At 41.1% G+C, this 27,936-nt stretch overlaps 2 protein-coding genes across 3 annotated transcripts; one reads left to right on the top strand and one right to left on the bottom strand.

Moving 5' to 3' along the window:
* Positions 1-8,629: 8,629 nt before the first annotated feature.
* vps8 (VPS8 subunit of CORVET complex) lies at positions 8,630-27,701 on the bottom strand. 2 transcript variants are annotated; one of them, XM_079560440.1, is made up of 45 exons: positions 27,542-27,701; positions 26,224-26,292; positions 25,151-25,281; positions 24,933-25,029; positions 24,828-24,860; positions 24,406-24,466; positions 20,825-20,949; positions 20,600-20,686; positions 20,428-20,495; positions 20,203-20,356; positions 20,073-20,132; positions 19,609-19,716; positions 19,335-19,415; positions 19,059-19,229; positions 16,266-16,340; positions 16,144-16,179; positions 15,851-15,941; positions 15,735-15,781; positions 15,580-15,669; positions 15,333-15,379; positions 14,927-15,149; positions 14,745-14,834; positions 14,615-14,666; positions 14,499-14,541; positions 14,318-14,390; positions 14,061-14,180; positions 13,892-13,963; positions 13,386-13,505; positions 13,241-13,297; positions 13,072-13,154; positions 12,903-12,987; positions 12,737-12,835; positions 12,570-12,659; positions 12,449-12,495; positions 12,225-12,369; positions 12,024-12,113; positions 11,608-11,760; positions 11,423-11,504; positions 11,199-11,281; positions 10,325-10,405; positions 9,948-10,117; positions 9,705-9,870; positions 9,393-9,440; positions 9,093-9,173; positions 8,630-8,970 (listed from the first exon to the last, which is right to left on the bottom strand). In XM_079560440.1, the coding sequence occupies exons 1-45, from the start codon at positions 27,602-27,604 to the stop codon at positions 8,854-8,856; spliced, it is 4,164 nt and encodes a 1,387-aa protein (XP_079416566.1). In that variant the 5' UTR covers positions 27,605-27,701; the 3' UTR covers positions 8,630-8,853. The 2 variants fall into 2 exon arrangements, with proteins under 2 accessions (XP_079416566.1, XP_079416567.1); XM_079560441.1 differs by having other exon boundaries at positions 24,412-24,466.
* LOC306965871 (DELTA-sagatoxin-Srs1a-like) lies at positions 23,097-23,942 on the top strand. Its single transcript, XM_079560442.1, has 2 exons — positions 23,097-23,224; positions 23,461-23,942. The coding sequence occupies exons 1-2, from the start codon at positions 23,157-23,159 to the stop codon at positions 23,885-23,887; spliced, it is 495 nt and encodes a 164-aa protein (XP_079416568.1). The 5' UTR covers positions 23,097-23,156; the 3' UTR covers positions 23,888-23,942.
* Positions 27,702-27,936: the final 235 nt, after the last annotated feature.

Raw genomic sequence — 27,936 nt, 5'->3', positions numbered from 1 at the left:
ACACACACACACACACACACACACACACACACACACAAACACACACACACACGCACACACACTAGGGCCACTGTGAGATATTTCCATGTCTCACCTGTTTTCACCATTCATTCCTGAGCTCCAGATTGGCAGGTGGTGATGGAACTTCTCTGGAACTGAACAATTCAGGTTGAACGCAATGTTTTGTTAGACGTGAAGAGGCCACATCACCGGCTGGCTCTGGACGGGTTTCTCAAGCAGAATCTTAGGTTAGGAACCATTTTCTCTGACTTAGCAATGTACAGTCAGAGACTTTAAAACAAAAACACAAGTACAGTATGGACATGGAGTCAACTCATCAGGCGATCAACTCCCATGGCCATGGCAAGGCCACACAAAATGTTCATGATAGTCCCATATGGAGTCAATATTTATTGACGAGGTTCAGGAGCAGGACCACGCCTCAACCTATCACACTTTGCACACCAACCACTCTTGCTTTCACCTAACAACGCCTCTAACCTATGAGCGAAATATACCAACCCAAGCCCCGTCATCTCTGTTTGTTTGAAACTGTCGACCCCACCTTCCCTCCCTTCATGTCTGTGAAGGGACATGAAGCACTGAGACAGAGACAGAGCCCCCACCCACAGTCTCGCCCAGTTTCACTCCACACTATAACCATGTGAATACAATCTTGATTGCACTTTGTTGTGGCGTGGTCCTTGCTAGCGAACCGTTTTGAATGTTGTGTTGTGTGTTGTGGTGCAAAACCATGTATCAGCATCCAAGGTCTGATTCCTTTGTTTATGCGGCAGGTGTTGTTCACCCTGTCATTCCTGTGTTGTGGCTCATTCACCATTCACTTTTCCTCCCTCCTTTATCCTCAGCCCCATTCTTCTCACCGGGCCTTCCGCTCTTTAAGCTAATTAGATGAAGACATATCCGGTCGGGACAGTATTCTCCAGAGCAGGGCACTATGAATAATTGAAAGGCTATTATCCTCGGGCCAAGCTCATGCGGATTACAACGCAGCCCCATCGTTTGTCATCATCTATGCCCGCGGCTAATGAATAACACAACATGTGTTTGCTTTTTACGCCAAACATTACCATCATTAAGCGCCGATCATCTATGGCCTATAAGTCACACACATTATTATTGTGTCATTTTCACTGACTCGAATTAATGATCAGCCTTTGGTATGCTACATTGTAATTGTTGGCTCCGTCTTGTTGTCTCCTGTATGCTTTATTTGCCACATCCCACTGAAACTAGGCCAGATCTCAAAACATTGAGAAAATGTCTAGAAACTTTTAGTAATACGGGCATCTTTCAAAGGTTTAAAAAAACAAAACATTTGAGCTGAAAAGGACTTCAGGAGGTGTAAGACTTCAAACTAGCAGAAGCAGAGTTCCTTCTCTTCCACATCGAATGACAGCTGCTGATGTCTCCCAGGAGGAGGCCCCATGGAAGACCTTGGACCCTACCTTGCACAACCCAACCCAACCCAACCCAACCCAACTCAACTCTATTACTTTTTTCAATGGATACAGCCAAAAGCAAAGCCATATCCACGAATACGCCCTGGCAACCATGGATACAGTGCCAGGTTCTACACAGTAGTGAAAACACAACCAAGCCAAGTAGAGAAGAGAAGAGTAGTGCTGGTGTTCTCCCAAAGGATGGAGGAAGAGTTCGGGATGAGAAAAGTCTGGGAGTCCCTGGACTACCTCTACAACCGTCGGTCTAAGATGGATGGGTGGAGCTTCAGATCAGTAATACTCGTTTTATCTTTAATTTGAATAGCAACTTTGTTGCCGTGGTTTGGATCTGAGGATGCTTAGAGGTAGCACACTTGAGACACTGCATATAGTATGAGAGGGTCAGTGCTTCTTGTAATTCCCTTTGTGGGTTTGACCTCCATGGTCAAACCCACAAATACAGCGCACGAGTTTGGTATTGGCACACAATCGTCCCATTTTGAACAGTGTGATACATGTCTCGTTCTTTCCCTGAACAGAAGGTGTCTGATATAGCTCCTGTTTGTTTTCTAATGGGGCAGGCTGTGATGAATGAGGAGCGGCCTGCAGAGCTAACAGCCCTGCAGCGAGTGGACGAGCTGCGATAATCAGTGCACGTTCCATCCCCGTCCACAGAAACAAACCAAGTGATGAACGACCACTCTGCACAAGCATGAATAATTAAAGATGTTTGTCCGCCTACAGCCACCGTAGCTCTGTGACTTTTCTAAGGCCAAATAAGAGACTATCACTGACAGACTGAAAAGTCAACTTCCAGCTTGAGACATTAAAGCAAATGGGCATAGGTACAATAGGATTGAATGGATGTTGATGGATGTTGTTTATTAAGTTTTACACTTAGATCACAGAGGCAAAAAAGATGCCAGCAATCAAGAATAGTCACGTGCCAAGGTCTAGGTCAGGCCAATTCAATTTGCGGCCCTGGGGCCAGATCTGGTCCCCTAAACAATCTGGTCTGGCCCACTGGCAATTTCACACAATTGCTACATAAATAATAATAGGCTTATTGCAATGCACTAATGCTACCGCAGCTACCACGACTACCGCTAACGTCCACAGCAGCAAACGCTCAACGAAGAGGCTCTGCACCTGCTAAAACCATCAGTATTTTTGATGCATATTAAGTAGCCATGTGCTTCTGGTGCTTAGTGTCAGACCTTCAAAATTATGCAATTGAACTGGTAGGGCCTTTAGACGTCAATAAGGCTGAAATAAAAGATGTCTGTCCCAGTGAGATTATTATCTGCTGCTGTGGTTTTAAAAGGGCTTAAAATCCTGGAATATAAATAAAACAGAAACATTAGTATTTGTAGTGGTGGGAGGGTCTGTAAAATGACCGGCCCAGAGAGCAATGACCTCCACAAAATCTGGCTCAGTAAAAAATACAATTCAATAGTTCCATCGGTGATGGAACTATGTTCCCAAATATCGACACGTGATGTGGCTTGTCTGAAATCTATGGTCACTGGAGTCTGAATAGGTTTGGTGTATGAAGGAATGCATGAGTGTGAATGGGCGAAAGGTTACCAAATGCAAGTGTTTTGAGAGCCTATATTGGTAATAGATCTTGTGTCCATTTTAGCCCTTCATCTCTTACAGAATACATACAGTGACGTCCGTTTAACGAGTCTGTAGGGTTTAGCAGTGTGGGTGCATTTATCCATGTCGGGGAAAGCTTCGAGCCTCACTTATTTAAGTATTCCAATAGTTTGACGTTCAAGGACATGCTAAGAAAAGAGAACAGACTCTCCTGACACGGTCGCACATGCAGCACACAGGTATATGTTTTAATTAGCCGACAATGACAACTGAAGGTAATACTTTTTAATTAGACACCAATCAACAGTGAATCTATTCTATGATTAAATCCGCTATTTTTGCCCATTGAAGGAGCTATATATTTTAATTAGCCGCCAAGGAGGGCCAGGATATATGTTTTAATTAGCAGGTCCTGTGTGGCCCGAGCGCCGCAGGTCTCACATCAGCCTCAGTGTTAATCACATGCACAAATGAGACTAATTGTTTTGATCCAGCGGCCCCCAGTGGCCCCTGCACCAATTTTGTCTGCTCTTTAGACTTTCAACACTTCTATTGTGGATTGGAAGTGTACTTCGCCTACTTTGGACGGCTCAGAAAACATCAACAGGAAGTTCAGGGTCACTTGCACATTTACAGTATGAACCTGGTCAGCTTTTCATGTTCTATCTTTGTGCTGATCTCAGCATTGCAAACTGCATTCATGGTCTATGTCTCTGTCAAATGGAAACCTACATACCGTGTTTTCCAGATTTTAAGTCGCACCAGCCAAAACATGCATAATGAAGAAGAAAAAAACATGTATAAGTCGATCCGGAGTATAAGTCGCACCACCCTTGGCAACGACCTGGGCATGGAGGCGTAACTACACTGTTGACAAGCCTCTCCCGGCAGCACGTGGTTCAAGCTGTCATTTGCAAACTCTTTCCTCTAGCTGTGGCCATCGAACTTTCAGTCAGCGAATAGCTTTTTTGTTTTTTGCATTGCAGTAAGGGTAGCCTCCGCTGTTTGCCAGTCCCTAACAAGTTTCTCACCCACACTTTCTTTCTGCTGCTCGATTACCACTTTTTTTTATCTTCAGTGGTACAGGAGTAGCAGATACTAGTCTAGAGCGCCCTTTAGCAACTGTCAGTGTAAAAAGAACAAACATGTGAAATTACATAAGTCGCACTGAGTATAAGTCGCCAAACTATGAAAAACTTATAGAGAAAATACGGTAATGCAATTGTACTTTTGGATGACTTTTAATTGATATTTATATTGACCATAATGGGAATGTAACAGAAAACAAGCAGAAGGAATTCATTCCAAATCGTTTGTGCTTTTTAATATATCTTTTTTTCTAATTATGACTTTTACATTTGATGGGATGATGTCGCAGTGTAATAGAAAACTAGATACATTTTTAAGCCAAATCTTAGATAGAATTGTTGTGGTGACCATTGAAATGATCTGGTGCAGGTATATGAACCAATTTGTGCTGGTGGTGCTTGTGGTGAGCAGCATCAGTGTGCTGGGGTAATGATGCTCGGTTGGGGTGAGACGGGTCAGTCCATCTCCGAGGGGTCAGGTGTGTGCCATTCCGATCTGACACCAATTCTTCGTCACATCACAGAACACACATGCTGTACACGTTTGCTCATTTGTCATCTTCCGAGTTGAAGGCATCATTTGGTGGACACCTCCATCTGGCCCGGTCTGCTCGAGTCATGTGACAAATGTGTGTCAATTGATTTATGATTTATGAGCGCGGCTTCGGTGTCTGTCATATCGCACAGACGACACTCAGGGCAGCCTTGTTTTGTGTCCTCTCAGTTCGTCTATATTTGGCACTTTCCATCTCTTTTTACTCTAAAGCCCTCTGACAACAGTAGCAACGGTTAAGAGTCCATGCTACATACACAGCCTTTAAGCTTTTTGCTGCACGTTTTGTGGTCATGGGCAAAGACAGTGGCCCGTGAGTAGTACTCATTCACTAGATAATCTTTAGTAAATCCAAGTTATTTCCCGGGCATCAGACCCATTACCCAGCTTTTTTTTTTCAGGTCCCAGATGTTTCGTCTCGGATTTAGATGCTTTTAAACACGTTGGTATTGGTATTTTGAAAATAATTTGTATGTCTGTGCAGATAAGTGAAAACATGGCTACCAATAAAAAAATAAAAAAATATCCCTCCAAATTAATACAATTAACTGTAAACATGCTCATTTTTAGCAATTTTAACCTATTACGTTGTTTTTAATCTGTTAAATGATTTTGTTTAGTACAGTGACTGCTAAATCTCAATGAGGTGGTGTGGAGGAAACCTCAGCTCCATTCCTGACCGTGGGCAAGAGTCGTCTGGAAGAAGCACATGATGGAGCTCTTTGTTCAGTCGTCTCCCTCTCAACACTCAAGAGTGGAATAATAGTCCTGCTTTGGGGGGAAAACACTCATTAGCCCAACCTTGGAATGGTAGAGGAAAGGGCAGACTGAGTTCAGGCTCACGCAGCAATGCCGCGGTCCCTGTGACACTGGATGTGGCTCTGGGCACAGCAAAGGACAACGGAGGTCTCAACAGTGGTGTGTTTGGGCGCTGTTATTTATTTCTGTTTTTGAATGTAGTGACTGGACATAACTAAACAAATATAATTGCTTAAAAGTGTACTGCATTCCCCATCCCTCAATGAAATAAATAAATGTGTGGCTCTTTTGTTGCTGTGAGGTAATTTACGGAGGCGCTGCCACTGGCTTTGCTGCTTTGTAATGGAAATGTATTTGCCTTTGGATGTAATCGACATAACTTGCTTTGTTTTGCTAATGCACACAACCCATATAATAAAATGAAAATGTCACATTTGTATAAAGATTATCCTCCACAACATTGTGAGTGTCTAGACTTCAAACTATTGCAGGTGCCAGGCTGCATACAGAGCAGGTAAAGTGTACTGTCGTATTTGGCCCTTCCTTTAGACACAGGGAGAACATACTGTATAAACTCTAAATCTAAAGGCTTTACCCCCCAGTGAGTGCCACGTGTGACAAACGGGGCTGTCTCTATTCAGAACCAAACAAACACTTGTTTTTACAGACACAATGTGATGTTTTGTGATTTTTTTCCTTGCAATCTCAGTGAATGTTCAGGTGGAGGTAAATGTGCATGTGTTGAGCAGGTTGGCATGAAAGGGGCCGCTGCTGTCCCGCTCTGTGGATTTCTTTAACGTTCAGGACAGTGAAGTCTCCAGACTCTGGGATCAAAGTCCAGCTTGTCCCTTTGTGTGCTCGCACAGACAGCTGTGGGCGGACAGACCGCATTGGTCTGGAATACTAATCACTTTGACAAGAGTCTCCACACATTTGCACAGATTGAAAGCCCTACACCCGGAGTTACACATATGTGGAACCAAAGGAAGTTTTGGTCCAGATAAAGCCCTTTATTGTTGGCATTACTAACTCTCTTTGACAGTTTCTCCTGTAGAAAAGTAACAATGGTTCTCACGCGTTTCAAGTATCACCTGATTAAATATTTGACATCTACATCAAGATCAAATCAGAACTGGACTTGGACTAAATTATGTCTGAACTGCGTGTAAACTGTTAGAACCAGAAATGCATTCAACTTGAGTTACTGACTAAAGGTGCGAGCATCAAACTTTTCGCTCCTCGTAAAGCTTGGCTGGTCAGTCGCCCAATCAACTCACACAACAATAATTGATAAATAGTTAAACATCATTCATGGTATATAGGAAAAGTGTAAAAGATTTGTCAAGCATGATTAGCGTGACCAAACGTTCCAGTTTACCTAGTCCTAGTTTTACACAAGCTCTGTCCCAGTCAGGGTTGCCAGATTCTCAATACCATTATTTCGTACAAAGCTTCCAAAACTATTGTGTTTCAGCACAAACTAACATACACTATAAATATGCCAATAGCGCTGTAGCACCTGTGCAAAAATATGGCTGATATCAATTAAATTACGACATTTGGAGAGGTGAGACAAGGTTACGTCTCTCTGACCAATCAAATGCCATGGCTGCAGCCAAGGCAGGAGGACAGTGGAACTGTAAAACTGATCCAGAGACAGTCTCTCCTTCTGACAGCAGATATTATGCCTACGTGAAAACAAAGACTAAGTAGACTCCAGATCAGAGTGAAAGCAAAGTGCATTTAACCTGACTTTATCTGGTGCCCTGAAATTATCCTACATTTAGGGCTTTTTTGAATTATTGATCGTACAAACACAATAGTTATAGTACATCCGGTAACCCTGGTCCCAGCTGTCCCAGTTTGTCCCCAGTTTGTCCCCAGCAGCGTTTTTTAAAGTTGAAACTTATTGACTTTTGGCCATGTGGGCATAATAACAATAAAAAAAGCTCAAAAGTCTGATCCATTAGACTTCTACAAACAATTTTACCGTTCAACATGGGGGAAAGGTCACTTTTTGGAGTGTAGAATGTGTAGAATGTCATAAATAATGCCTAATAACACATCAAATCTAAACTAAGCCTTTAGTGCTGGATGTGTTGCACTGAGCTTGTTTTTAAATGTTTACGCTTAACGTTATATTTGTTGTTATATCACTTGTTTGGCAAGAACGATCCTCATGTTGCCAATGCTTTGTCTAATTGATCTCATAATGTAATGTTTATATGTTTTCAGTGTGTTTGTATTGATGTAATTTGTTATTGTGCTTATTGTGCTCTCTTGGCCAGGACACTTTTGGAAAATAGATTTCTAATCTCAATGAGGTTCTCCTGGTGAAATAAAGGTGAAACAAAATTAAATTAAATTAAAAATGTAAAAACAGTTTTTCCTTATGATCTGTGTAACTTTTCACTAATAACTCGATAACGATAGTGGCTCAGTTGGTTCACAGATGCCTCCGATTGGCTGCCAACCTTACAGACTGTTTACATTTATACAGAACATTAAACAAACAAACAAACAAACTGAAAGTGAAAAATCCTGCATACTAATAATTTGTGATACTGCCAAAATTACTTTAGAAATGTTAAGGTCTAACTCCTTAAATTATTCTGAGATCAAATTTGGCTGGCAGAAACATAAATAGCTAGCTTTTGATGGAAAACAGATCCAAACTTCCCCCTCTATCTTGACTTGCTGGTCTTGTCTGATGTCTCCACTTTGTTCAACTAAGAAGAGTCAAATTAATGACCTGTCACTAACATGGTGCATAGGTGTTTTTTCATTGGTTTAGAGCCAGATAAAGGTCATGTCCATTCAAATGGACGCAGCGTCTGAAGGTTCTTCGGGCCTAATAAATAAATTGCATTCTGCCTGTGTCGCGAGAGTGACCACCAGATGGTGCTAATGAGTTAGTGTCCAACACACTGTCCATGAGAAAAAAATATATTCTGACTGAATTGAACACATCAGAACAGAATAATTAAAGTCGCCACAAGTATCAACATTTTAAATATGCTTTTTTTTTATCAATACATAAAACGGTTTTAAGACACATTAGAGGTGAACATGGGGGGAAATCCATGATGAACACTGTCCATTAACTGTCTGTCACTTCATTTGTACATTACTGTACTTAAAAACATTATCTAATCTAAAAGTGAGTAACACATTGTTTGATTCATTTATTTGATCATATTTCAAATGTTATGATACAGAAGTTGGTAACGTTTTTAATCATAATTTAAACAGATATCAACTTTTGTACAATTAAGAAAAACTAAACAGTTATCAGTTGTAATGTTAGATGCATTTCCATGTAGTGATGACTCTGAGTGTTAACAAATAAAACCTTATTTTGTGCTGAGTGAATCGTCTCTTTGAAAGTTCTCTACTCCTCCACTAGAGGGGGTGGGGACAGTTTGAGCTGGAAGTCGGGGCCTGTCTGTGCAGACATCAGGAGTCCAGACTTCTCTGAACCATGGCTCAACTCTGACAGGATGGAGAGCTGAAAGAGAGAAACAGGTATTCTAATATGATGAACTTATGAACAGAGAAAAGAGCTGTCTCATACAACATCATGAAAAATCTGGTCGGCAAAGAATGAAGTTCAGAAGGATGAGGACATACCCGTGAAGGCCCTCTGAACAACGAGCGCAGCTGGTCCCAGGACTGTTCCTGCTGATGGTCTAATGTGGCCTCAACAAAAAACTGCACAGAGAAAACAGTATTTGACTCAATTATACCTTCAAGCACAGACACAATCCTTTGCAGAAATTATTGCCTGCACATGCAGTATCCAGACTGATCATTTATCCTCTGTAAAAGCTACATCAAATCGGTCAGCACAAATACTGGCAATAACTTTATATAAAAATAAATACATGAAATGTAGGATCCAAAAACATGAGTCCAGATGGGAAAACTCACTTTCTTTTTCTCAGAATCCGCTTCATGTTGAACTGATGTGACTCTAGTCTGTGGAAAGGGCAGAAAAGGGTTATCTGAAGTATGGAACAATGCTCCAGTCAACAAAATAGTTCTGTGTCTTGTGACTTTTTACAAAGTTTGTCATTAATCTGTCTCTGTGTAATCAGGTTGTGGGTTAATAGTTGTAAACAATAAACCGTGAGAATTTTTACAATGTAAGTTTCAAGTTCAAGTTTAATGGTTTTGTAAAACAAACAAAGGCTGCATAGGTCTACACATTTGAAGACAGCTTCTAATAAAGGAAAGCCTTGCCTGTGCTAATGAGGCCGAGCGGCACCTCTTGGGCTGGCTGGGAGGCGCACTGCGGCCCCCTTGATTCGATGAACATTTGAAACAGTTCCACTGTCTGTTCCGTGGGAGCTGTTCCAGGCCACAGTCCTTTTGCTGCAGGCACTGCAGGTGGTACAGGTGTCCACAGCTGGAACCCCCAAAGAAACACACCAGTGAAAAGATGCAAAGACAGGGGCTTTTCACAATCACGGACGAGTGCACTACCTGAAAACAATGATCTCGTCTGTGCTGTCCTGGGTCCTCTTGTATTGCTGCAGACAGATATTGCAGCAGTCCTGTCGGGGGTGTAGTCCCCTTTTAACAGATGAGTGCAGGTGGGCCAGGGACCAGTGGAGGTCATGGTTCAGAAGACTTGTGGTGGTTTCAAGCAACGTCTTAGAAAAAACATAATATTCTAAGCTTCCAACATCCAAAAACGTTCTCATTTATGAAATGGTTAAAATGACTGCACTTTTCCTTCTATTAAGTATCAAAAGGCCACAGGATGAGCATTAACAGCCAATTCATATATACTGCAATAATGAATATTAAAAAGATGAATAATTCTAATTCATAACAGACAACTCTTAATATGTGTGTACCTGTTCATAGTTGAATGTGTCCAGCATGCCCAGGATAAGCCCCTGGATTTCTGCCAGCTTCCCCTTTCCATAAACTGGGTCCTGAAGGAAGGAAAGAACTATTTCAGTCCCCAATATAACTTAAACTCAGATATTAAGCTTAACACAGAATAATTGTCATGGATAAATTGGCATTGAGATACTTTATAGAAGCAACAATGGATTTTCATGCTGTACATTTTGAACATGCTCTCAGTTGCCAGGATTCATGGAGCCAAAACAAAAACAGTCTCTGCTTGGCAGGAACTTAAATCCGAACTAATCTGCCACACGCCTTTTCAGTTAAGTTGATTTTTTTATGTATTTATTTGTGGTCTGAAACTGTCAATCATTCGTGGTCAAGCTCTCTTTCAGGTCAAAAAACAATTTAGTGAGAAAGGTTGCTACAAGCCTAAATATTTATTATGTATGATTATGTTTCGACTCTTTGGCGGTGTTGCTGAGATTACTCCCTAAGTGTTATCCAACTATTGGTTGCAGATCCTTTCTGAAGGTGATCACCTTGAATTGAAGTAATCACCTTAAAATGATTACTTCATCTCACGGTGATCTGATCATTGATTGCTGTTTGCTTTGGTTTTGACTAAGCTGTTTAGGCCGGCCCTTCGTAGTTTCGTAGTAAGATTATAGCAGGATTCTTGTAGTTTGTTTTGTACAATTACTGCACACATACATGTCAACTCAAGCTTGTAAAGCGCAATACAGATGTAAACTGTTATCATGATCTTGTTCCATGAATTTGTATAGTCTCTATTGTCACCAGCACTGGCAATAAACACTGATCATCATCAAGTTTCCACATGAAGTAAGTGTTTATTTTAGCTTTGTTGCAAACCTGCAGTATTCTCTGGATGATGGCTGGCAGAGAGATGAAACTACTCATGCTGTTCAGAACATTCATGGTCAGCTCCTTGAGAACTGAAATGCCAAAGGCAAAAAAAAAGACATAAAATTGATTTATTTCTAACTGAAAACACACTCATAAAATCATCATGTATATTATGTATTATATTCTTGATGCTTTGGGATTCAGCTGAGCCTTGTCTTAACTCTTTTTACCGTCAGAGGTGTGTTTGCTGCTCGGTCCTGTCACATGTTTTTGTGAAGCCATCATGGCTTCCAGAAGAGGGAACCATAAACCCTAAGCAGCACATCAAGAACAATATAATCAACATCTTGCATACAGGAAATAGGAAACGTAGTGAACAGGAAGCTATGGTGTATTTTGGGGGAGTTTAAAGTACCTCTGTCTGCTGCTGGTTGAGACCCTGAGAGCTTCGGTGACACAGGTCGATGACAGTATTCAGAGCCTGCTCCAGGTCTCTCCGAGCAAACTCCTCCTCTGGACTTCCTTCATTCTGCTCAGCCGTCAACACGCTCAGCTTCTCTTTCAGCATCTGTGCACACAAGTCCACACATTCAAGTCATATGTTTTCCTATCAGAGCATCTGAAACAAACTAGTGCTGTCAATACAGTTTTTTTTTCTTTAAATTAGACTTTTCACACTTTTGAAATTTGACTCATTATGATTGCTCGCTTTTCATTTTAATGTAAATATTATTTCATTACTAATACAAGGCCTAATTAATGAAGTATAATTTAAATGATTTCATGAATCTATATGAAAATACCTAATGTATACATTACATTAGTATTTACCTCCAAAAGGATGTTGAATGCTCCATGGACATCGCCCTTCTTCTCCAGCAGGTACGCACTGGCCTCGCTGTGGTGGTACTTGTCAGTTATCTACAGTCAGACAGTTACAATTGGTGAATCCTAGGCTGAAGATATTACAGCAGTGTGGACAGGCATCACAATGTAACTTTTTCACCCAACTAATGTCAGTAACAGTCACACCTGAATAGCCTCCTCCAGCCTATAGTGCTGACAGCTCTGCAGGAAACCCAGCAGCTTTTCGGGGGCAAAGCGACACATTAGCTCTAACAAGAGCTCATGGAGGGCCAGGTCCTGGGTGAAACCAGGGGCCAGGCCAGAGACCTCTCTGATAACAAAGCAAAAGCAGATACGAAAAATCAGTGAGTGAAGGACCTGCATGTCCAGGATTACTCAGAAAACATTACCTTGGTCCTAGGAGAGCGCTGAGGAGGTCGAATTGGAGATGGTCCTCCTGAGAAAACAAAAGATGTAGATGTTGATGGACCTGAAGAAAATGGACCGAGTGTGGGGCAACTAAAGGTTCACCTGCAGCTCAGACAGGATTGACTGCACCTCCTCAGGAAAGTGAAAGAGAACCAGATCTGAGGACTTCTGTGCATCCAGGGACACCAGCTCCTGTCAATGTGTACACAAGAATGACTTGTCTGCTGGATGACTGAATTCGTAGTTTTGTTTTTGATTTAGTGAAATACCTTGATGTGCTGCAAAGCCTTGTCACTGACGGCCTGCTTCTCCTCAGAACTGTACCCAGGCATCGACAGCAGGTTGTGCACATAGCTGAAGATCTCCTCCTGTTGCAGAGTCAAGAAAGATCAACAACACGTCTTCAATATGTGCAACTCGATGGCGCCGTGTTACCTTTCGCAGAGGGTCATTCAGGTAGCAGTCGATTATTCGGTCATACAGGTGTTTCTTCTCGTACAAAAACTCACAGATTTGGAAGCTACACAACAAAATAGAGAGATCAGAAATCAAATAGGTCAGCATAATAGATGAGCAGAATGTAGTCCATTTTGGTAAGACTTACAACTTGGCTGTTTCTGCTAAAGTCAATAGTCTTTCTTCATCAAACTGCACAACCCCGCCCACCTGCAGCAGCTCCAACAGCACCTGCAGGTCAGAGAATAAACCCAAGCTACTGCACCCGCTCTGTCAGCATGAGCTGTTCAATAGAAAATACTGTAAAATGAAGCCACCTGCTGCCTCTCGGTGTGTCTGGAGTCATCCACCGGACTGCACAGGAACTCAAGCACCTGTCCATACAAACCAGCACACTTTACCTTTATATGGATGTCACTGGGTTAGAAGGATAAATGTTAAATTTCAGCTGAAAAAGAAAACCTGATCGAAGAGCTTCCGGTTGACAAACAGTGTATTGTCTGGTTTGGCCAGCTGCCGGGCAAGGAAGGTGAAGAGACATCCCACTTGAGATGGAGTGAAGTCTGGGTTATCCACCATAACCTAACAGATAAAAAAAATGGATGAGATATTGTTTTCTTTAAAATGAAGTAAAGAAAATACAAGAACATCGACATCAACAATATTAAAAAACCTTTAAACTGTGACAAGCCGCACATCAGCCGAACCAAAGCTCATAATGTGTGTCCTCTAAATGGCCATGCATCACACCATTAACAAATGCAGCGTCTGGGCTGAATGAACAGAGCTAATCGTTTCTCTAGCCATGCTCGTTTGACTTTGAGAGAACCGCAAGGGAGCACTAAAAGATGGGACACCTTTTCAGTATAATACAGGGCAAAGAACTAACTGCCCATATTTAATACTTTGCAGTGCCAATGTATATAATTATATTTGCGAGGATCAAAAATCTCTCGTTTAGATGTTACCTGGAGTAGGATGTCCACTATTCTCTGCTGGTACTCCAGCGCCTGTTTGTCATTCTTAAAGTCTTCAAAAGTCTGCAATATAATTTAAAGTGATGATTGCACACTGGTGAATAATATAGGGTTAAAACAACACCGATTATAATTTGAATAGACCGACGTGTGCTCTCACCATGGCCAAGACATTGAGGAACTCGCGGGTGTCAAAGTGAAGCAGAGTGCGGATAAATGGGAACACGGCCTCCTCCTCTATAGAGTCAGCTGAGTGCAGTCGGATCAGGAAGTCGAAGACCTGTAATCAAACTCTATGAATTATACAAGATCAAAATGAGCCCAACACTAAAGCGAGTGCCAAGCCTCAATATTAAACAACTATACAAAATATTTGTACTCAAGTCTGAGATGTTAAAAACAGGAATATCTGATTACCTGGTTTTTGACCTGCGTTACCAGGTCTTCAGGGATGTCTCCAAGCGGGTAAGCCCTCCCTGCCAGACAGCAGCTACAAGCAACATATTCACAGGATCAGTACCATGCCATTTAATGGTAGAAGGTGAGGATATATTTCAGTACTAAAGAGAGTCATTATACATTATTGGTGTGGTCTAACCTTATGTAAACTAGGACCTTGTTTCCCATTATCACTTCTTCATCTGACAAACAGCAAAACAACGCTGTTACATCATGCATGTATGAGAGTCATTCTAAGGGTGGGTTGTAACTCACCTGTCAGACTCCGCCCCTCTTTGAGAGGGCCACCAATCACTGAAAAGAGTTTCTGAAACACATCCATAGGTTAATGTTGGTGTTAAACAGCAATGAAAATACTCTTGCATCTGTGGTTGGATGGAAATACTTCTAAAGGTGAGATGTAGTCGTTCATGCCACTGTTGAAGACGTATATCATGGCATCATACAGTTTATTGTCCCAACAAACAGTCACCACCTGAACACACAAAGGAACACACCTCAAAATGAATAAATACTAATATAATATTACAAAAATGCTGTGGACACGAAGACTTTAGAATATTGGACCTGCTGGATGTCCAGGCTGGTCACATCGAGATGCACGATGCACCTCTCGAGGCTGTCCATCATGCCGCTGCCATGATAATGGGCAAGCAAATCTTTCATGATGGGAGTGGTCAAATGACCCAGGCGATCGGCCACAATGTAGGACTCTAGCACCTCAAGGAAAACGCCCTTCGCCACCACATTCTCCTGTAGCCGGCTGTAAAGCTGGTTAAACAGCAGGTCCCTGCACAAAACAGTGTGGTCTCACCAAGGTGTGTCAATTCCATCAGAGATAAAGTTTCAAACAACAGAGGTTTGGTCGTTCTTATCAGACTGCAAACAGAAATGACTCCCAGTAATTTTACTACAATATAGGTAACATTACACACAATAAAACAGTGCTATTCGACAATTAAAGATAACTTACAGTCTCTGTAGCAGCAGGCAGTAATCCACCAGGACAGGAACAACGTCCTAAACAAGATTCACATTGTTCAGAACCCTGTGTATGCATGGGCATAATATGGTCCAGATGCATAAGTCACTATAATGGCTCATAGAGTTTCTGCTCTAACTCTCCTTAACTGGACTGATGTTAAAACAGAATGAAACTATTTGACCACTATGTTAAGACTTAGTCTTAACCTTAGGACTTAAATGAACTGAAAGCTCACATGGAAGTGCTGCTCCATCACTTGAATCTTGCCTTGCTCTGGACTCTTTTTCAGAACGTGGTCAGTAAACTGAAACAGGATTTCCACCATCTGCAAAACAAGTGGACATGGTGAGCAAACATGGACGCCATAATGTGTTGTTTTTTAGGTCCCACCTTATCAGCCACGACTCCTTTTCTTTTCACTTGATCTCCACACAGACCTACAATGAAATACAGACAAGTCAGGAAACAGAACACGTGGCTTTACAGCCTATGGGGTCAGGACTCACCGACTACAGCTTTGGCAGTGCCCTCGTGAAAGGACCATGCCAAAGAGAGAGCCTCCACAAAGATGTCCTGTTTCAGCAGGCAGTCTATACGCTGCAACAAAGGTCAATATCATCATCATGCTCCACAAGTATTATTAGAGACATTTTGGCTAAAATTGGTGGCCATATTATTCTAAAAATGTATGGAGTAGAAGATAAACATAGATGAAAATATTGCAGGCACTCTACTAAAGAGCGTATGAAGCGAATGAAAAATTAATGAAAAAACACAGTTTAACAATAATGTAACATACCTCCCTCCAGCTTCTTAGAGACATCATGTGAGCAGACTGAAGGATGAGCACACAGTCAGATACTGCTCAAATACAACATCCTCTTTTCATTTAACATCTGAATCTGTTTTGGTGTCCATTACCTTCGTGCCTAAATAAATGATCTGTCCTGCGTAGCTTGACACGGACTGGTAACAGGCCTTTTCTCCAACCAGGGCCTGGAATACACACACAGCATTATGTTTATGTTTATGTTCATGTTTATTGATGGAATTCTTCCTGGGGTCTGCATATAAAAAATAAATATACTTATACTTAATAGAAATTGTTTCAATACCGACGTAAATGTTTTTGTGTTTACTACGAATTTCCATGTTCCTCTGTACATAAACATTCTCTTAGCACTGTCTGATTGTACTTTTGGTAAAACACACTTCCCGCTGTGGCGTCTCTAGTAGTATAGCCGTGTTTATCATTGCTTTGATTATTATATTTTTGATCAATATATTTTTTAAGACAGACGATAATGAAAACAATCTTTTAGTGACAAACACTTAAGTCAACTCAGCGTGACTTTGGTGCTGGTTCCATAATCGCAGTTTAACACCTGCTCAGTTTTGTATGGTCTGTAACCCTTTTAACACCCCAGCTGCAGCAGTAGACCACACTGGGCAATAGTCAAGATATGACAGAACCAGATCTTGGGTTATTTGTTTAGTTGCTTTCCATGTTAAACAATGACTTTGTCTGTTTGTCATGTGCATCTTCTTATAATGGAGAGACCATTTCCCATTTTAGTAATAATGCTGTCCACATGTTTCTTCCAGGATAGTGTGTTTTCTAAAATGGCGCCTGGTTTTGCCTCTTCGACCTACTCCACCCGAGTAGCACCTACAGTCAGGTTTAACACTGGATTTTATTTTATTTGTGATTTTAAGCCGAATGTCATTGTTTTTTGTTTTCTTTACATTTAGAAATAATTAGTTTTAAATGATCCACTGGACAACTGCCATTAACTCCTTGTCTAAGTTCATCAGCTGTTGTAGCTAACACGTACACTGTAGAGTCATCTTCAGCATACATGGATATTCTTGCTGCATTGAGTACAGTTGGTAACTCATTTGTGTAAATGGTGTACAGCAATGGTCCAAAACAGCTGCCCTGAGGCACTCCGCAGCTCACAGACCTGAGATCAGAATACGACCCATTAAAAATCACTTTTCTACATCCTTTGTTTGTTTGTTAGATGACTCCTGAACCATTGCAGAGAAACTGACTCCATATCTTCCTACTATCAGTACCGCAAGGTTCCATTTTGTTTTCATAATATAGCTTTTTCTTCTTTCAGATTTCTCAAACTTCGATAATTCTGCCAGTCATTCATTTCCTGATGATATCGCTTCCACTTTTGAATGATCTATTGTCTCCACACATTTCGCCATGCACAGCTTTGTTTCTAACTGTGTATTTCTTGAGAAGTGCATGGTTTTCTACAACAGGCAAGAGTATTGATTCAAACTTCAGTCGTGCAATTTCAGGATTATTCTCTCAAAAACATTTAACCAGCTCAGCTTTTTAACCTCACATACAAATTTCTAAGAACAAAAGTGTTTGTATTAGCAGCAATATTTTGTCTATTTCCAACGATTACTATGAGGTTATGATCAGAAAAAACAACTGGCACTGACAGTGTTTCTGAACAACCCTCAATGCCACTTTAGTACACGTATGGTCGATGCACGAGGATTTAAGTGTCATCTTTCCTTTTCATTTTTCTGGTTGGTTTGTTAATCAGCCGCACATGCCTCGAGTTTAGATTTTTGTTAGCAATGCAAAGAGTTCCAGTCAATGTTTAGATCACCCATAAAATACACCTCATATTTTGTGTCACACGCATGATCACAGATAGAGTCTAAATAACAACAACCAACCAACCGAAACAAGTTTTAGATGGGGTATTTAGTTTGTCATAGCGTAAAAATCTCCTCTCTGTTGGGCCTCCCTCAGTTTTGGCATCCTCTCCTTTCTCTTTGTCTTGACAGCGTCCGTACACTACTCATTGATGTATTTGTGCCTTTGAGGGCTTTAGTTCTCTGGAGTATATCAGATTTACCCATAAATCGTTACAATCTGACAACGATAGGTCGTGGTTTCTCTCCTTTAGTTTTCCTTGGCTCTTTCTATCTCAGTGTTCTTTTGTATGTTCAGCTTTTCCCTCAGAACTTTTTTCATTTTCAACTCTGTGTCCATCCAGGATTCACCAGGTGACTCAACCACACCCTCTATCACCAGGTTATTTCTCCTGGACTGAAACCCCAAATATTCCATTTTATCTGTGTTATACTGTCACATACTTTGAACAAGTATTGAGCTGCAGTCTTCCTTTTGTTTGCCCAACTCTGCCTTAATATCATCCACCTCCTTTTGTGTGAATTGCAGGCTGTCGTTTTTTAATCCAGTAACTTTCTTGTGAAACTTTCCATTTCTGTGCCGGTTTTGTCAAGGACAGTACTAAAAAATCTTGAAAAAATGCTGCTCTTGTTTTTGTAGCTCTTTGAACATGTCTTTTTGTTGCTGGAGCAGTTCAGTTACCTGTGCAGGTGTAACAAATTAATCATCAGGTTTAGCCTCTGCTCTTGCTCTTGGCAGCATTTCAGCTACAGTCTGAGACAAGCCAGAACCAACAGTGTCTCCCACAGCAGTTAACAGCCTCTCCACAGCATTAGATTAAGATGAATCTTTTTAACTACAGTTATAGAGGCAAAGCACTATTAATTTTCATTCTAAACAAAGCCTCAACGATTCACCAAACAATGTGGACTAACCACTCATTCAGATTCTGTTCACATGTTGCTATGCAAAGACATCACAAGCACAGCCTCTATTGCTATGTGTTTATTCGCTGATTGATAATGGATAAAAAAAAGCCCCCATACCAGAGCCTGGGACACGTTTCCCCCAGTAGCCAGTGACTTGAAGTGTCGGCTGTTGTAGACTAGTTGAACCTGCTCCAAGTCCATAATCTCCAGGACCTCCTGACTAGGTTTATCCACCACCTGGAGCTTCTCATGGCTGTCCACCAGAGCAAGGGTACGGCTGTTTATCCACTGTTCACCACAGTGGAGGAGAAGAGACCAAATACGTCATCTGCATTTACATTTTTTATGAAATGTTTATGTTTTTCTGAGCTAAAATAGAAGATAGTGGCTCACACTGAGGCTGATGAGGTCACAGCTGAGCTGCAGTTGCTTCTGTTTGATGACATGAATGGTGCCTGATTCCTCCTTCTTCACCTGCACACACCACATTTACATTTTATTCTTAAATTAAATTATTTATATATAGAATAATTTTTGTTTGTAGCTGTAAACGAAAATGTCATATTTACTTGTAAGTGTATTTTTATGTTTTATATATTGTGAATGTAATTAAATTAAATATTCTCAATAGCTCTGTTTTATATAATGTATAAATAATACTACCAACCAAAAGGAAGTGAACAGTATCTCCTTTACAGAAGGCCAGGATCGGATTGACGATCTTCTGAACAGGAACAAACTGCCAAGCAAGCTGCGGGACACTGGAGGGGTCCGACTGCAAACAGGCCAAGACTCAAACCAATGGACACTTTTGCAAGAAACAATCAAAGAGCTCGAAAACTATATCACAGACAGTGTCATAAGTGAGTCAAATTGAGCATTTGACAGCCTTCATCCAAAATATAGTGTGGTCGTGTCATTCAAGCATGCTCAAATAATCTTTTCTCTCTTTCAGTCGAAAACACCATGACCAAACAATAAAAAGGAGCCCTGGTATTTTGCCTGTCAAATAGGTCATACTATTCAAAGGACTGGTTGACAATGACAAAGAAAATATATTTTTGTGTTTCTACACATCATAGCAATAAGTGCATGGAAGGGAATATGAAGCTCTACCCCCTAAATACAAACCTTGTTGTAGGGAAATGTCATCCAGACTTTGAGGGTTGGTTTCAATCCAATCACAAGGATCTATGATAAAGACATAAAAATTCAGGTTTTTACTCCAACAGCGTCCGTAGACTAACACGCCGCAGGGTACCTTGGTGAGAGAAGCCATGGCCAGCAGCGAGTACTGAGTGATGGGGTGGTCTCTGAAGTCTGGGGGCGTCCGCAGTGGTTCAATGCAGCACACCTCTCCTTTAGAGCCACTGAAGAGACACCTGGAGTCGCACGAGCGCATGCCCATCACCCGCCTGGACACCCACAAGCACACAATGTCAAAAAAAAACTCTTGTAGAACAGGTTCAATTATCATCTCAAGTACCTGAATGCTAACTCAAACACAGAACCACCGCTGTCATTACAAACTGCAAGGGTTGGGTCATCTGTGAACTGTGAACAGGAAGGAAAGAGGAATAAGACACAGCGTGTACGTAATACCAGTCAGATAGACTAATGGAGGTCCATGCGTGATGAATGGAAGGACGGTCCCGTACCTTCACATGCAAAATGGCAGTGCCTGGAGGGTGGGCATCCGTGATGGTTCGCAGCAGCTTACCATTGGCCAAGTCCCACATAGTGATCTGGAAAACAAAGAAAAACAACTCTTATCACAATGATATTTTGATGTTATCTAGAAAGAATACTGCATTTACAGGAGTTTGGCAGTCATCTATTTCACTTAGGCGTATCCCCCCTTGTAATGGCTGTTAGTGAAGTACCTGTCCCTTGGCGAATCCACAGAGCAGGCGGGTGCAGTCATGGTTGATGCTGAGAGCGGAAACAGCTCCGAATTCAGCCCCGGTGCTCTTGGAACCCAGGCACAAACGGAGAGCCTGGTTACTGTCTGCACACACAAAAAGAACAGAGACTGACAATCCGAGGTGGGCAGGAAACCGACATCAAGTAAAAGCATTTTTTACAAAGATTTCCTGAATGACACGTATTTTTAGCACAGTAGGTATACCGAGGAAAACATGTAAACTTTGATCTTATTGTCTCTAGTATAGGGGTGCCCAAAGTGCGGCCCAGGGGCCAAATATGGCCCTCAGACCAATTTTTGGTGGCCCTCAGGCTTCTTGTTTAATCGGTTCACATCTCCAGAGATAGTAAAAATCTTAAAAACTAACATTTTATTGGAGACAGCGCTGGCAATAAGGTTCCAAGCCTTAATAAAAGGTGGGACACGATTTAAACCTCTCTTAAATGCACCCGGATGAATGTTTCACTGCACTGACCACTGATCTCTGGCCCTCTAGGGCGTATAACGTAGATGAAAAAAATGTTTGGACATCCCTTCTCTAGTACAATAAAATTAGGTACTTAAGAAGAAGTCACATGCACACATTCATATTCATATTACAATGTACAGTGAAATGAAGTAACCCAAATTCTATGCCTGAACCAAAATGTATCCTATCTGCAAACTTAAACAAATATTAAAAAATGAATTCAGCATAAATGGTGTCATATTAAACCTGCTAATTTAACATACATTTGGAACATTACTTGAGTCCAACATTTGTTTGGTTCAATACATATATATACACAGTACATATAGGACGTAATGGTATGAGGGTTTTTTTTGACAGCTAAATGTCTTTAATTCTAAGGACAGCACAAGCATCAACAAAAAAATAGTCAAAGACATAAATCCTTGAGGGCACATGCATCTGAGACACAGACCCAAATCAGAACAAGGCGGCAGCATTTGGAGAGCCCTACCTTTTCCTGTACAGGCAAGAGCAGAAAAACAGAGAGAGGGCAGTCAGCAACACAAAAAGGGGGAGGCTAAAGTCACGTAGGGCCAAAACAGACCCTTGTGGAAATTGTGGTCTGTCATTTATGATTGAAATTGCGCAGTGATTTGGTTTGTTGGTTGCTTAAGATGACATTTACATATAAGATGTAACAGTCAGTCAGTGAAAAGTCTGGGTTCAAAGTTGACAAGATGAGTGGTCATGTGACTAATTCAAACTTGTGGAGCCCTCCTGATGAAACACCCTGCTCAAACAATGATGTGTGTCGATAAAATCATAGTGTGATGGGGTTAATGAGATAAGACGTTGCATGATCTGGGAACAGTGGAAAGGCAGTGCTGATAAAAGAAGGGCTGATTAACAAAGTCAATATAAACCACGATACAACAGTGATTCGTAGGTTTCACTTGAAGCAGGTAACACCAAAGTAGTTCCACCACTCAGCCTTGAGCAGAACTGCTACTTCAGTTTGACATTATATTCAGACAGGTGAGTACAATTATTTTAACGTTTCTACCTACTTTCATTCAGAAGCCTATAATACTGTTCACAAAAAGTTCCACAAAGAAACTTTGATTTGGCAAAGGGCTGTTAGGATTCCTTAACAAAGGTCATCTGAAATGACCTTTGTGCTGCTAACAGCAGAAAGCAAAGCAACAGATGGCAGAAAAATGGCAAGTCTGGTATTACTCGGTTTGATAGTACAGAAAGTTGAGGGTTCCGTTTAGAATGAAAGGAACGCCAATGTGCATACCCTCTGTTTAGAAGTAAAAACTGACTGGCCCTAAATCCAGGAAGTTTCTGATTGCAACATTTATCTTTGCATGTAGATGAAGTATGTCATTGTAGCTACTATTGCAGTGTATTGTATTTTTTAGTACTACTGGTATACTTCCCTATGATGAGCTCATATACAGCTGTCATCTTATGGTTTCATGTAGACTTGTACCCAAGTATGTGTGCTAAATATTACAGAATCAGCAGTACCTTTACAACAGTGCATGGGCAGTTGTCAGGACACCACAGGTTATTTGCTTTCATTCCTACACTGATCTTTATTGGTTAGGTTTCAATTGTGTTTTGCATTGCTTGTATGATAAAAACACAATTGCTTTGTTTGAATTATACAATTCCATATTTGTTGTGGACAAGTATGAACAAGGTAATACTTGTCCAAAACAAGTATGACCTTAAATTCCTAAAAATTAAAGCCATCCTCAGATCTGAGCCCAGTAAAAACACAGAGGTATAACTCGCGTCTTGCTTGTTTTCAGCCTGTCAGCTCCTGGTCATCATGCCTCATCGCAGCTGTTCTGTGGAGATCAACAATAGCTCTGGCTACTTCACCCTCACCAACCCCCGGTACACCGACCTGCCAAAGTTTTTCTATTGTCATTATATTCACATTAAAAATGTCAAAGAATTGTATATTGTAACTATATAACTTTTACACAGGATTATAGTTCATGTTATGTTATTCAGGTTTAAAAGCATAATAGTGTAAATAATTGAAATATCTATTGTCATTGAAGTTTGTGAACTACTGTCATTATTATATATGACATTATGAGGATAACCTTCCATCTGCTTGTGTGCAGGGTATTCACCGAAAGTGGGCACTGTGAGATCCCCCCACCCCCCATGGTGGGGCCATGCTCAATGGGTTCAGCCATGTTTAGTAAGACCACGGGGGCCGCAACAGGAGCCGTGGGGGTCTTCACTTATGATCTCTACAACCCCAACTTCTTCGACTGCACCAGTGTGCTGGCCATTATGTACTCTGTGCCTTTCGACCACAATCTCTACTCCAACTGGTGCGCTGTGGGGGTATTCGAGCGGGGGATCGAGTGTGACTACAACCTGTACGACACCATGTACAACAGCAGCGAGTACAACTTCGTGAGGGGTAAAGGTGACGGTTCCTGTGTGACGTTCCAGGGAGGGGTCCTCATGGCCAGTGCTTCCATGTCCGACAATGGAGAAGCAGTCCTCCGAGTGGACATTAATGACATGGGCATGTACTGATGATCGCTCAGTACACGTAGCACTCAGATCAATATTACCATATCTTATATTCATATTAAAATGTACTTCACAGCACAGTGTGTCATTGTCTAATTTGTAAAATTCAGAAAGATAAGACTTTTTAACACTGCAGGTAAACGCTTTGCAACTTATAATAAAAGTGTTTATTGTATGCCCCTGTATAGTCCCATTGTAATTACACATTAGTGGTGGTATTATCTCCTCCAAGATGTGCAGTGAAAGTAGAGCACAGAAACAAACTGTCGATCTAAACAGCTTCAGATGGAGCTAAAATTTGTCATAATTGTAGCTGCAGGTTTTGCTAAGGTGTAAAAACACATTGTGTCAGTCACACAAAACTCAGTAACAAAGAAGAAAACTTTGTGATAAGCAAGTGAAGAGTAATGCTTTCTAACACAGTTCTTTACAGTTTTGGTCATAGATCATACAAATTATTTATATTCTCACAACTCATCAATTGTTATTATTTCGTTATGTTTATGTTAAGACACTGTTACACTCACCAAACACCAGCGCAAGCCCATGTGATGTTCCGACAGCAATTACGCCCGCCACCGTCTGAACACACAAACAATCCACTAGTGTAACCAAACAGTTCACAAAAGCAAAGATAAACAGCACCAAAGTTAAATTAGCTCAACAGTGCCCTCTATTTGCAGCAAGGATTTGTTTATTTGTGTGAGCAAGAATAAATAAATAGATAATAGACTTCAAAAAAACAATTACTCTGAAACTCTTAACTGCTCTTTGCCTTGTCTATCTGGGCTCATTCTTATAGTATTTTTTTTAGGCGTCACTGTCACCAAAGTACACAGCGTTTAAAATGTCTTTCATTTCAGTGTTGTTATAATGTCATTGCATCCAAGATGAGCTTGGTGAAAATGAAAAAAAAGTATTATTAGTATAACGTCATACTTACTATAGCAGTTGGCAGACCAGCATCAACTTTGTCCTGGAGAGAAATGCACTGTTATTGTTATTTGAAACTGATTTCTGTTTATAGATATTGCCAGTAGAGCCTCACCGCAGCTGAGACAATCTGTGCTGAGATGCCTTTGAGCAAAGAGTGTCTCAGAACAGAACCATGCACCAAAGTGTTCACATCCAGCAGTTTCTTCTTCCTAAACATGAACCACACAAGAAACTCTCAGAGGTGCGCACGTGTGGGAGACAATTCCAGGTGTTTTTGGTGGGTTTCCAAATAATACGCATGGTGTCTGGCGTGAGTGCGAATGTGCTTGCCGTTTGAGGTTGGTGGGGTCCCCGCTGTCTGAGCTGGCCAGGGACGAGGTGTCACAGGAGTGGGCATCCATGTTGTCAGTGTTTAGTAAACAAGTGTCCTCCAGCACAAAGGGAATGTCCTCCTCCTCCAGCTAGCACACACATAAAGGGGGGGATTTCTTTATTTTGGCTAATATATAGCTGTTGCTAACAGCTCACAACAAACTGACGGCAACAAACCAACGGCAGACTTTACAGATATCAGATCGCACCAAATAAGCACAGATGGGCATCGTGACACATATTTTGCCAGTGGAAAAGCAGCCCTGTGTGTCCAATGAACGGTGTCTGCGTTAAGCACAACACAAGGTTTATGCAGGTAGTGGAAAGTCAAATTCAATGCTTTTTAATACCATTCTAATGTGCAAATGCTATATTTGTAATGCCACAAACAAACAAAAAACGGTGCATATTAAATTTGGAAAGATTTGTAATAAACATCCCATCAAACAGAGGAATGAGGGGAAATGTTGTTATCCAGAAGAAAATTGGATACTAGTTTATATAATTTCAGCCAAAACTGCAGCTGAATGTGTTCAAGAACAGGATTTTTACAAACGTGTGCAGGAAAAATAGTCGAAGTAATTATTTCTTAAATCTAGTGTGATGTTTTAATTACATTTAACCTCTTAACCCCTGCCTTAACCAACCGCATTTTCTCCAGTTCAGCTTTACCCAAATCAAACAGCGTTTTTGTGGCTTTATTACACTTACATTACACTAAAAACAGAATGCGGGCAAAATGCTACAAAAACAGCAATGAGAACGTGAAAAAAACATAACAATGAAGAGGTGACAAAAACAACAATACAAAAAGCAGCAAAAACATGACAAAAACGCAACAAAATTGATTGAAACTACGCAAGGGAGAAGCTTAGATGAGTTTTGTCGGCCTTCCAAATGAGGCGTTACTCTGGCTTATAGGCTTTCAGATATGGGTAAAGCCGAACTGGAGAAGATGTTGTTGGTTACTGTGGGTGCTAAGAGGTTAAGGCCTTAATTTTTGGCACACAATGCATGATATGACAGCGTACCTCATTGAGGATGCTCTCCAGAGTGGGCGGGGTGTCCACTTGAGGAATGTCAAACTCTTTATCATCAATCTGGGGGGGGGGGGGGAATCACACTGTTAAATAAAAAAACAGCCAACTGCACTCACACACACTTATTACTAGACATGTCACTAGGGCTGAAACAACTAATCGATTAATAGACAACTAATCGATTACTAAAATAGTTGTCAACTATTTCAGTAATCGATTAATCGTTTTCTACTAAACACAGACTAAAATAGAGCAAAAAAGACATGAAAATTATGTAATGTGGATGAAAACCTACTTTGTTTTTAAAGTTAGGGTCTGTAGTGTTTTGTACATTGTAAATTTCATAAATATCTGTCTTTGTCTCGTCCAATCAGAAAGCAGAATTAGCACAAATAGCCTCCCACAAACGTTTACTTTAAGTTAACTCCATCAATATGTCCTCAAGCGGCGGCACTTTAGCTCTATGTGATAAAAAAATTGAAAAAATAAAATTTCCATGCACCTTTCACAGCCAAGCGATTAATCGATTAATCGTAAAAATAATCGGTAGATTAATCGATTACCGAAATAATCGTAACAGATCGGAAGTTCGATATATTGAGGCAGGAAAGTATCGCAATAAACGATATTATTGACTCGATACTCGATACTGTCAACGCTCAGGCATATAAGTGACAGTAAACCTTTGTTCTAAAGGTGCATAAACATATCCTATAATTCCACACAAGCTGCAATAAACATATATATATAATATAAAGCAACTCAATTAGCTTCAGTTGGAAATCAAAGTTTTAAAAAGAAAAAACAGGGGGGGTGGGGGTGCTAATAAATGTATCGACGATAAACATCGAGCCCAAAATACATCGTTTATCTGTTATTTATTGATTGATAAGTCGATTTAGTAATTATCGTGACAGCCCTATTTACTACCCTGGGCTATTTCAGAGGAGACTAGTTTGACAGGTTAGATGACCATGGACAACAATATCATATCTGACAGCAAGAAAACACAAAACTGATCTAACAAAACCACTAAAGTAGAAGGACTGATCCTGGAGGACTACAACGGAAATAAGGTTAGGCAATAGCAGACCGAGACATATGAACTGTGTCTGCAATAAGAAGACAATTCAATCTACTACAAAGTGAACATCTGCTGTATGTGCACTGTCACATTCTCTCCAAAGCAAAGGGTTTTATTGCAGACTCGCCAGTTTTGGTTGTCGTTTGCGGCCCCTGAGCTGCTCCTCTTCAACTATAATACACACATATGCTTAAAATGACGGATTGTGCGGACGAAGAGCCTCACCGCGTCCACGTCCATGTCTTTGAGCTGAGCCACAGAGAGCGCACTGTCCGCACCCTCCGACATCTCCACTTTCACATGATGTTTACATCCACAAACTGGCTCTGCTCCTGCTGCTGCTCCGCCACTTCCTCCTGCTGTTCTTCTTCTGCTGCCAGTCTGAGTCGGGGTTTGTTTACTAGTGCCCCCTGCCGGCCAACAGCGCTCAGTGTCTTGAAAAATGCACAGCAGGCCACAGTTTACAGCTCCAGACTGTGCCTTACAGGCCCCCAATAATGAATAATGCAATTGACGAGAGGCATTTCAAGCTGCGGCTCGTTTTTATAAATGTGGTTCAATAAGACTTGTTGCCGTAAGATTCAGATTCAGTTTATTGGCCATTTGCAGCATAAAACAGA

Source organism: Gobius niger (assembly GCF_951799975.1).
Source record: "Gobius niger genome assembly, chromosome: 7".
Taxonomy (NCBI): domain Eukaryota; kingdom Metazoa; phylum Chordata; class Actinopteri; order Gobiiformes; family Gobiidae; genus Gobius; species Gobius niger.
Note: the sequence above shows the minus strand (reverse complement) of the source record. Positions and strands in the feature narration are given on the sequence as shown.